Below are 11,597 nucleotides of genomic sequence, written 5' to 3'. Positions count from 1 at the left end.
ACAAGGTGCCATAGGAATGCAGGCAGAGTCACCAAAATGTCCAAAGGAGTAAAGGGGTGAACAGGTGACTCGAGTCTTTTTCCTCCTCCAATGCTGCTGCCGCCGCTGCCTCCTCCTCCTCTTCATTTTTCCTTCTCCTTCTTTTTCTCCTTCTCCCTCTCCTTCTCCTCCTCTCCCTTTCCTCCCCCTCCCTGTCCTCCTCTCCCTCTCACTTTTCCCCTCTCCCTCTCCCTCTCCCTCTCCCGCTCCCACTCCCGCTCCCCCTCTCTTCTTCTACTTCTTGCTCCTTCCCCAGCCCTGCTTGCTTTGAGTAAAAACATTTATTTATTCATTTTATGTAAGTACACTGTAGCTACTACAGACACACAAAAAGAGGGCTTCAGATCCCATTACGGATGGTTGTGAGCCACCATGTGATTGCTGGGATTNGAACTCAGGACCTCCAGAAGAGCAGTCAGTGCTCTTAACCACTGAGCCATCGCTCCAGCCCTTGAGTTGAGACTTAAAGAATGAATACGAACACTTTCTTTCTTTTTTTTTTTTTTTAAAGATTTATTTATTTATTATATGTAAGTACACTGTAGCTATCTTCAGACACTCCAGAAGAGGGCGTCAGATCTTGTTAGGGATGGTTATGAGCCACCATGTGGTTGCTGGGATTTGAACTCTGGACCTTCAGAAGAGCAGTCAGGTGCTCTTACCCACTGAGCCATCTTACCAGCCCCCACAAACACTTTCTATTGGAAAGAGAACTAACAAAGGCAAAGTGAGCGAGAGAGAAACTGGGAAACAAGCCCATTTATAACTGTGTTGCTAGGAGGTGGGTGGGAGGGAAGTGGAGGGTACAAGCAAGTGTAGCCTTGCCAAGGAAAGGGCAACTGAGGAAGCTGCCCAGCTCTGACTGCCCAGGCTCCTGGGTTCAGTGTGATTGCTTCCTTTCCCTACTGTCCCCAGGTCCTAGTGTCAACTGTCCCTTAGTGTGAGAGGACATTTCCCTTCCCCTGCTGATGACATAATCTAGCTGGGCTCTGTGGCTGTGAAGAAATGAACATGGCATGAGAAAAGAGACCTTGGCAAATGGGAAGGCTGTCATCTTGTGTCAGCCCTGTAAACTCTAGAGCTCAGGATTGTCTATCACAAAAGAAGGAATCCTTGGGCTCCTTCTAGATCCAACAACCAGGCAGCTCTATCTCTCCCCAGCTCTAGAAGTGAAGTCTAGTGACAACCTCTTACAAAGTCTTTACCAGGTCTTGATGACCCCAGTGGCCACCTGGACATTGTCCATCTCTTTCTCCACAGAGACAATGTCTATGTTTGAGGATGTCACCCGGGCCCTGACTAGACAGCTGAACCCTCGAGGGGATCTGATGCCCCTAGACAGCCTCATGGACTTCAAACGCTTCCGTCCCTTCTGCCTGGTGCTGAGGAAGAGGAAGAGCACACCGTTGTGGGGAGCCCGCTATGTCTACACCGACTACACTCTCCTGGATTTGCTGGAGCCGGGCAGCTCCCCCTCAGGTCAGCCTCTCACACAGAGCTGGGCTCTGAAGGATGCTGTGGGGCTAGGGCCATCATCCTGACCACAAGGAAGATCCTCAAGCTCTCTCCCTGATATGGCTAGGTATTGCCAAGCCCAAAGTTCTCTCTAGGGGTGCTGACGAGTGGGGGTGCCTCCCAGCTCAGCTGCTTCTCTTTTCCCTCCCACAGATCCAACACTCCTTGGCAATTTTAGCTTTACGAATATGCTGGATGCCAAAGTAGAGGGAGATGTGGTCGTGCCAAAGACGATGCAGGTAAAGGGGACTGCAGGTCTGTCACAAAGCAGCACACTGGAGGTGCAGACGCTCAGCGTGACTCGAAAGGCTCTGGAGAATTTGTACAAGGAGAGGTGAGAAAGGACAGGGTTGAGGACCTGCCAGGATCAATATTTGATAAATAGAACTTCATGATAATGAAAAGTGTATGTAAGGCAAAGAATACCGTCAATAGGACGAAAAGGCAGTGTACATATTAGGAAAGCATCTTCACCAAACCTATATACGACAGAAGGCTAATAACTGAATTTACAAAGACACCAAGAAGTTAGGTGTTAATACCCAAAACAACATGATTTAAAAGAGGGTTACAGAGCTAAACTGAGAATTGTCAGGAAGGGAATCTAGAAGGGCGGAGAAGCACTTAAGGAAATATTTAAGTCTTTAGTCATCAGAGGAAAGTAAATCAAGACATCTCTGAAGTTCCATCTTGTACCTATCAGAATGGCTGAGATCAAAACCTCAAGAGACAGCACACGCTGACAAGGATTTAGAGCAAGGTGGGAGTATAAGCTTGTACAACCACTTAGGAAACCTCTGTGGCAATTTCTCAAAAAACTGAGAATAGTTCATGCAATTGGAAGCCAAGATGAGGCAGGAAGGCACAGAAGGACAGAAGATCCGGGGTGGTCCAAGTTTAGGGGGGGGGTCACCCAGTTTAGTGAGGGGGGGGTCACTGTGATTTCAGCAGAGTGAGATTCCGATGGGGTGATGAACACACAGTCAGTATGGTTCACCCTTTGAGACATTTGCAGTAGATGACGGAGAGGAATAGGGCAGTGATTTGAGGGAGTACTCAGAACAAAAGCAGATTCTGTGAGGACGGAGACGTGTTTTCATACTGAAGCAAAGGGAAGGAGGAAGTGGAGATGCCAGGTGATGAGCTTCCTACTGTTGGCACAGTTTATCTCAGCACCCTGGGAGGTAGCGGGCTTCATCTCTGTTTTGTAGATGAGGCAACTCAGACTCAAAGCAGCTGCCCTGCCAGGAAGCACAAGACTGAGTTCACACTGTGGCCGATCTGAGCCCTCATTGCTTCTCTGGCTCCGTACTGTCTAGGATTGACAGATTGGAAATGCAGACACTGAGGGGCATAGTGGTGCACACCTTGAGTCCCAGTGCTTGAGAGACAAAGGCAGGTGGATCTCAGTGAGTTCAAGGCCAGCCTGGTCTACACAGGTCAGCCATGGCTGTACAGTGGGACCCTGTCTCAAAAATAAAATAATGTGGTGGCCCTGGTGAGGAAACGCTGAGGGTGGTGTCTTTCTGCTTCTCCTGCCTTAGGAAACTGTCAGGAGACCACTCGTTCCTGAAGGAGATGCGGGAATACGGGAAGAACCTCTATGTAGTGATGGAAGTGGTAGAAGCCAAGCAGGAAGTCACTCTGGAGCGAGCTGTCAAGGCAGAGGGCTGCTTCTCTCTCCCCTTATTGGCCTCACTGGGACTACAGGTTTGCTATACACAGACACAGATAGAAAGAGACAGAGACACAGAGAGACAGACCTCATGCACTGTCCTGTGCTCAGTGGTACCCAGCAGGCCAGGTCTCCATAGGCCACAGACAACACAGAGCAAGTTCAGTGATACAGGATTTGTCCCCACCCCTCCCCTGCTCTCCTGACTGGTATGGTGGTACACACTAGTAATCCCAGCACTCTGAAGGCAGAGGCAGAAGGGTCACAGGTTCAAGGTCAGTCTGGACTACCTGGTAAGATCCCAAGATGAGGACAGTTTCCTGCTTTCAGAATGTCCTTAAGTATAGATGAGTCACACAGGTAAAGCCCAGTAGAAATAAGTGCATCTCTTATAATCTATACATACATCTAGTGAGTATGTTCAAGAGGAATGGAATGGGATTGGGAGTCATGGGAAGACTGCCAAATGAGATAAGAATGGGGGAACTGGTGTAGAGGAAGGAGGGACCTGGGATGTGGGGCAAGATGATCCACAGGCAGGTGCTAGAGCAGGTCTGTCCAGTTCCCTCTGCTGTCCAGTCCAGATACAGGCATATATTGGTAGAGAGTGATCATTAGAAATGAATGGGAAAGGGGCTGGAGAGATGGCTTAGTGGTTAAGAGAACTGACCACTCTATTAGAGGTCCTGAGTTCAGTTCTCAGCAACCAAATGGTGTCTCACAACCATCTCTAATGGGATCTGATGTGTCTGAAAACAAAGACAGTGTACTCCTATACATAAAATAAATAAATATATACATACATATACATACATACATACATACATACATACATACATACATACATACATGAAATGAATGGGAGGGCTTCAAGGGCCATAAGTTCAGAGCACAGAGAAAGACAGTGGAGATCCTACTGAAGGCTTTCCTACTGCTTGTGGTCTCAAAGACAGTCAAACCTAGCCCTGTACCTGTATCCTGCCCCTCCTCCTAATGGATCTCAGAGAACTCACAGACTCTCCTTGTGTAATCCTAGGGATCCATGAATGACAAGAGTGTAGTAACCATCCCCAAGGACTGCGTCCTGGCCTATCGAGTGAAACAACTGATGGTCTATGGGAACAATAAGTGGGGTGAGCAGAGACCAGCATATACTGACCTCAAGTTAAAGGATGGCTGCAACTGTTCAGTGACATCCTGGTCCTCTCTTGCAGTGTGAGGGGATCAGGCAAGGGTGGGGGGAGCAGCTTCTTATGTTGCCCATTGCTGGAGACAGAACAAGGGTTGCTCTAAATGAAGGAGACCTGAGATCCAGGTGTCTGTGGCACTGGAGACACTGTGGTGACTGACCCAAAAGCCAAATGAGCACAGCCTCTGACCTCAGGAAGCCCAAGGAGGAGACAGATCCTGACACCAGCACTGGATTGGTGAATGGGGTGCCTAGGGTTGGGGGGGGGTTGCTATTGTAGGGGAGAGCTTACAACTTCCAACAGTGAAGGTTGGGTAAAGAATCAGACGGCGCATTTGAGGAGCTTTGAGCTTGAGGCTGAAGAAGGAGAGTGTGGGCAAGCTGGTAATGACCCCCTGATGCCTTCTCTTGTACCTTACAGACATCCCACACACTTGCAACGACAGCAGGCAAACCTTTAAGCCCACGATCACGCCTCGAAGCCTCGACAAATCTGCCCAGAAGTTATCTGGTAAAGCACCCACCCTTAAGTAGGAGCAGCAGCTCCTGTAATCTACCAAAAAGAGAATCTGTTCCTGTGTCCCGCGTCCTCAGACAGATAGCGGTATGGGGCATAAACACTCCCCAGAAGGAACAGACAGGGGACAAACCACAACCAGAAAATGAAAGATTCGCAGATGGGGTGCGTTCCAAAGTTATATGGGTGGGTGAGCTCGAAGAAACTCCATGTTCTCAAAATGCTCCCATGAGACTGTCTTAGCCAATGGCTTTAGCAAAAGTCAGCAAAGAGTTTGTCATGACAGGTGTTCCTTTTGTGTTTCAGAAAAGGCAGGAGAATGGAAGCTCATACCCAAGTGTTGCTTTTGACTTAAGTTCAACCTTAGCCTTCCTCCCTCCTACATGGGACTGACCGGGATGACAGTGGGACAGAACTCAGCAAACAGCTGTCCCTCAACTACAGCAGAACTTCCAATAAGAAGTTAGGATAAGAATAAGAAGTTCCAGTGGGCAGTGGTACCGCATGCTTTTAATCCCAGCACTTGGGAGGCAGAGCCAGGCAGATTTCTGAGTTCCAGGCCAGGTCAACAGAGTGAGATCCAGGACAGCCAGGGCTATACAGAGAAATCCTGTCTCAAAAAACAAAAACAAAAACAAACAAACAAACAAAAAGAATACGAAGTTCCAATAAAAACAATAGAATGAAGAGATCTATAGACAAGACGCCCAGGAAAACTGCTGCCCCAGACCTTTTTTGGCAGCTGCATCAGTAGCTGCAACCTTTTAAGTGTATATCTGCTGCCAGTAACTAGGGCAGCTGGTGCTAAGTCACCCAAGTCATACCAGTCCAGCTTGAGAGCCCTTTTCACATTCTATCAGTTTTTGTTTTGTTTTTTTTTAAAGATTTATTTACTTTATATAAGTACACTGTAGCTGTCTTCAGACACACCAGAAGAGGCCATCAGATCTCATTACAGATGGGTGTGAAAAACCATGTAATTGCTGGGAATTCACATGGAAGAAACACAGGACCTTTAGAAGAGCCATCAGTGCTCTTAATCACTGAGTCATCTCTCCAGCCCCCACCCCCTTTTAAGGTTTATTTTTTTGTGAGTACACTGTAGTTGTCTTCAGACACATAAGAAGAGGGCATTGGATCCCATTACAGATGGTTGTGAGCCACCATGTGGTTGCTGGGAATTGAACTCAGGACCTCTGGAAGAGCAGTCAGTGCTCTTACCTGCTGAGCCATCTCTCCAGCCCTTGTATCTGTCCTTCTGGTCCATTCCTGCCTCCCAGGACTGGAGCAAGAGGATTCTGAAGGCCTCTGGGATCTAAGAGGGGCAGTGCTCTCTCACGCTTCGCAGCTATGGCTACCATTCTGAAGGATTTTTTTTTTTCTGAGACAGGGTTTCTCTGTGTAGCCCTGGCTGTCCTGGAACTCACTCTGTAGACCAGGCTGTTCTCGAACTCAGAAATCTGCCTGTCTCTGCCTCCCAAGTGCTGGGATTAAAGGCTTCCAACACCACTGCCCTGCTAGCATTGTTCTTATCTGTCTATTCGCCTCTTATTTTCTCAGTGATCCAGGCATCTGATGTTAGTAAGGAACTTTGTAAATTTTTTCAAGACTTTGTTACACAAGTAGAGAGAGAATTAGAGTGAAAGGGAAAGTTAGAGAGAGAGACAGAGACAGAGAGACAGAGACAGACACAGAGAGACAAAGACAGAAGAGAAGACCTGTGTCCCACAACCACATCCAGGAAGCCATTCCCCACAACGCAGAATAGATGTACTTTTAGGATTCAGGCTGCAAAACAGGACAGCCTGCAGCTCACAGCCACAGTCCCTGGATACAGATCCCACTGCTGTGTAAGAGTCCCAGTGTCTACTTCATTAAGTTGTCAAAGCCATCGTTTGTCCACAAACAAGAGAAGGAGAAACAGGCTTCCCCTAAATGTCTGGTTGTAGCAGTTGAAACTAGAAGTCAACTGTGCACTGATAAAGGATGAATCCTGGGATGCGGGGTGGTAGTGGTGACGGTAGTGCGATTAACTGTCATGTTAGTTGAAGGCAGGGGGTCTAGTCAACCTCTCTGCTCCATCTTTCATAACAAGGCTTTATCGTAACTTCATAACCACACCCCTTGGGAAAGAGGAAAAGTCAGATAGAAGCTGGAAGCAGGCTACTGGGTCCTGAGGAAGGGGTCACGAAGCCTAAGGAACATATATGTTCAGTGTGAGAGAACATCAGCCGAAGGGGTGCCTGACTCATTAACTGTGCCCCTAGGAAAGACGCACGCAGACTTCAAGACATTTAAAAAAGAGGTTCAGGGAGAGACTCAAGAAGTGGAGAAGTTGAGTCCAGTGGGGCGAAGCTCCCTACTCACTTCCCTCAGCCATCTCCTAGGAAAGAAGACAGAGCTCCAGGACCTTGAGCAGAAGGTGAGAGCCTGGAACACAGAGAGTATGGAAGAAGGGAAGTGTGGGTGGTGGTGGTCATTGCAGAAGGGGAGGGGAACTGGAAATGGCATAGTGACCTAAGGCTGTGGAATAAATAGCAAATATCCATCCCAACGCTGCCCAAGTGCACCACGGCTGCTGGCTACCACTGGCCCATTTGTCCCTGAAAGAACAGCATCTGTACAGGAGGGTTCCCAGAAGTGGTGCCTGCCCTCTGAATGCCAGAGGGTACCCATAAGCCTATGGCGCCCCCTGCTGGATAGCAGCTTGTACTTTCCAGAGCTCAAACCCAGGGACCAAGGAGCCTACTACCTACCAGTCCAGCACTTTCTAGGACCTGACCACACACAAAAGAAACAATGAGTTGGAGAGAGTCAGCCTTGGCTCACAGATTACTGTGTGCCAAGTGCTAGGTTAGACCTTTACCGCAAATATTAGTCACCCAGTTTTCCTCACAGCTTGAAGAGGATTTAGACAAGGAACAGGAAGTGACCCTGGAAGCACTGCCCAAAGATGTCCTGCTGTCGAAGGACGCTATGGACGCCATCCTCTACTTCCTCGGGGCTCTGATAGGTGAGTGAGAAGTGAGTCAGATGGGTCTCTTTCTGCTATAAGAGTAAATCGCATGAATGATTCCCAAATGAATGAATGAGTGAATGCCAGGTTGCTTAAATGCAATAGTGTGTGTGTGTGTGTGTGTGTGTGTGTGTGTATGTATGTATGTATAAATATGTACGTGCATGTATATATATGTCTGTGTATGCATGTGTGTGTGTGTGTGTGTGTGTGTGTGTGTGTGTGTGTGTGTATACATACACAAAGTCCTGAGTTCAATACAGGTACTTGAAAGAGAGAGAAAAAATCACCACCAAACTGGTTTCCTTCCTAGCGTTTCAGTTGGTCAATTTTTAAAAAAGATTTATATATGAGCTTTCATCTAGTTGTTGGAAATTTAATTTAGGAACTCTGCTCAATCTGGTCCACCCAGCTCACTTAGGTCAACCCTGCTTGCTCAGTTCCTTCTTGCTGTGGGCCCAAAGATTTATTTATTGTTATAAATAAGTACAATGTAGCTGTCTTCAGATGCATCAGAAGAGGGTGTCAGATCTCATTATGGGTCATTGTGATCCACCATGTGGTTGCTGGGATTTGAACTCAGGACCTTTGGAAGAGCAATCAGTATTCTTACCTGCTGAGCCATCTCTCCAGCCCCTGTTGGTGCATTTTTATTTTTATTATTTTTACATTTTTCAATCTTTCTGCATGGGGCTAAGTCTATAACTTCCACATTGCTGCCTGCCTGTTAGCTATAATTTCAGAGTCTCTACTCTACTGATCTTGTGCCTGTATTTCCTCCTTCCCTCTGCAGGACACATTCTCCTACTGAAAAGAAAAACATCTCAGGCCACACTGGGTACAGAGTGCCTAACTTAACCCTGGGCTAAGAATGAGATTTTGTCTCAGAAACAAACAGAAAGCACAGAACTTCTCCCCAAAATGCTTCAAAAGATTAGAATTTTGGTTGGCTGTTGTTTATTAGATGAGGTTTCACTGTGTAGCCCTGGCTGGCCTGGAACTAATGATGTAGAACAATCTGGACTCAAACTCACAAGGTCCACATACCTCTGCCTTCCAAAATGCTGAGATTAAAGGTGTGTGTCACTTTACATGGTCAAAAGTCACAACTTTATTTTAAGTTAATGACCAGCAAAGGTCTATGTTCTAGAGCAGGTGTTAAGCTGTGGATAGATGGAGGGTGGGATGGATGGATGGATGGATGGATAGATGGATGTGTGGGTGCATGGATTAATTGATCAGAGTGTGCTAACACTATTTATGATCTGTAATTCCCTCTGTACCAGCAACACATCTTTTGTTTGTTTGTTTGTTTTTGTTTTCTTTTGTTTTTTCTTTCTCTGCTTTTCCTTCTAGAGCTAAGTGAAGAACAACTGAAGATTCTAGTAAAATCCATGGAGAACAAGGTCCTACTGGTGCAACTGAAGCTGGTGAGAAAAAGTGACAAATGCCAGGGGGAGTTTAGGGCGGGGCAGGGGTGGGGAGTGCTAGAACCTGTGGGAACTTGCAGACCTACTGTGCTCACAGCCCCCAGCCTTATCCCTAGAGGAAAGTCTTCTCCTCTCCCTAGGTGCTTAGGGTCCTCAGCCTGCTCTGGTGGGAGGGAGAAAGGCTTTGCAGTTCCTCATTTCCACTCACCTTGGTCCCCTGCAGGTTGAGAGCATCTTGGAGCAGAACTTCCTGCAGGATAAAGAGGGTGTTTTCCCCCTGCGACCTGATCTGCTCTCCTCCCTCGGGGAGGAGGAACTGATCCTAACGGAAGCACTGGTGGGACTAAGCGGCCTGGAAGTCCAGAGATCAGGCCCCCAGTACACGTGGGATCCAGACACTCGCCACAACCTCTGTGCCCTCTATGCTGGTCTCTCCCTCCTTCAGCTGCTAAGCAAGGATGCCTAATGCACCTTCTCTGCCTGCTGCCCTAATGCCTTCCCAGCCTTACTGTGCTCTGTCTGTAACACTCCAAGACACTACAGAGCCTCCAGGCTGAGGACAACTGAAATGCCAGCTCATCCACAGTCTCCAAGTTCCTTCTGCCTCACCATCTATCTCTCTCCTCTGTCCTCCAGCTCAGCACCCAATAAGCCCATCTCTTGATGCTTAAATCCTGAAGATACAGAATCATTCAAACCCTTTCTACTTTGAGTCACTTTATTTCAGGGTGGGGGTAAGGTCTGAGGAGGTGGTAATTGTGGTGGTTGTGGTGGTGGTGGTGGTGCACAACTTTAATCCCAGCACTCGTCAGTCAGAGGCAGGTGAATATCTTAAGTTTGAGGTCAGCCTGGTGTAGAGAATGAGTTCCAGGACAGCCAGGCCTACACAAGACAACCCTGTCTTGAAAACAACAACAACAACAACAACAATCACATTCATTTCCCAGTCTAATCCTTCCCATGTGTGCCTCCAAAAAATAAAAATAATGGCCATATGAGAATAAATGGAAAATATTATGTCAATCCTAGGACAAGCTGTCTTCTGGTTTTCCGGTAAAGGGAAAGAAACAGACATGATCCATACATACACGTTACTGCTCATGTTACTGCTGTTCCTCAGGCCCCCTGGAAAATGCTCCCAGAGCTCAGAGGGTTAGAATCCAGAACGTCTACTTTACACTGAGAGGATCATTCAAGCTGCATGACTTCATGCAAAGAGGCCATGTTCTCCAGCCCTGGCTGAGGGCTTGGGAGAGGAAAGGAAGGTCTGGGGGACTATGATACAAGCACAAAACAAAACAATAAAATATCAAGTTGGTGAAGTAGAAAATGAAGGTGAGATCCTTTCTCAAAGAAAATATTAAGCCTAAGCCGGGCAGTGGTGGCGCACACCTTTAATCCCAGCATTTGGGATACAGAGATGAAAAAGTGAAACATAAAAACTAGGCCTTTAGGCCCAGGCTTGAGAATGTGACCTTTTTGACTCCATGCTCCAAGGCATGCTAATCATAAAACAGATAGCGACATTCCTCCACCCACCTGCTTCCAGGGTAGGGTGAGTGTTCAGTCAAAGTCACCATGGCCCACCCTGACCACTCCTGGAACCCGCTATGCAAATGTGCTATTGTTAGAGAATCATAGGAACTGTCTTGACTCCCACTCCCTTGTGAAACTTAACTGACACACACAAACATAAACACACACACAGGCGTGCACACCAGATCTGATAATAAATAAACTCCACAAAGGGGATCTGGAATGTAAAAAGACCAGGGCATGTGCATGTGAAGGCCACCAGCCCAGGGACACACCTAAACAGAGTCTCATTTTCTTCTTTCTTCTTTGAGCCCTCTAAACCCATTGCTTGGAATCCCATTAGTCAGGTGGGGAAATGGGGCAATAAGACAGAGATGAGGTGGAGCCAGGACAAGCAGAGTGACATCAGCCTGGAGAGAGATCCGCGTGGAGGAAGGACACCAAGAGACACAGAAGAAGCAGATGCCAGGTCAGAGGAAAGAACCGATAGGGAGGCTTGGGGGCTGTCAGGAAAACAGACGCCTGTGTGACTGTGCTCAGCTGCTGCTCCACAGATCATTCAAAGATGAATGAGACAAGAAACCTTGGTCATCACACACTGTCAGGGACCAGGTTGAGAAAACCCAGGCATCCTACAACCTGGGCACCCCGAAGCCCAGGCATTTTTACAGCATGCAGCT

General features: G+C 47.5%; 1 protein-coding gene across 1 annotated transcript; it reads left to right on the top strand.

The window, feature by feature from the left end:
* Positions 1–1,304: 1,304 nt before the first annotated feature.
* LOC110315397 (gasdermin-A-like) lies at positions 1,305–10,075 on the top strand. Its single transcript, XM_021189463.1, has 10 exons — positions 1,305–1,518; positions 1,708–1,888; positions 3,099–3,264; positions 4,266–4,362; positions 4,840–4,929; positions 6,496–6,516; positions 7,203–7,357; positions 7,834–7,948; positions 9,308–9,381; positions 9,605–10,075. Exons 1-10 carry the CDS (start codon positions 1,305–1,307, stop codon positions 9,845–9,847), a joined length of 1,356 nt encoding a protein of 451 aa, XP_021045122.1. The 3' UTR covers positions 9,848–10,075.
* The last annotated feature ends 1,522 nt before the right edge of the window (positions 10,076–11,597 follow it).

This window comes from Mus pahari, unplaced genomic scaffold, assembly GCF_900095145.1.
Source record: "Mus pahari unplaced genomic scaffold, PAHARI_EIJ_v1.1 scaffold_10000_1, whole genome shotgun sequence".
In the NCBI taxonomy this organism is placed as follows: domain Eukaryota; kingdom Metazoa; phylum Chordata; class Mammalia; order Rodentia; family Muridae; genus Mus; species Mus pahari.
The sequence above is the reverse complement of the archived record's forward strand: the minus strand, read 5'-3'. Positions and strand labels throughout refer to the sequence as shown.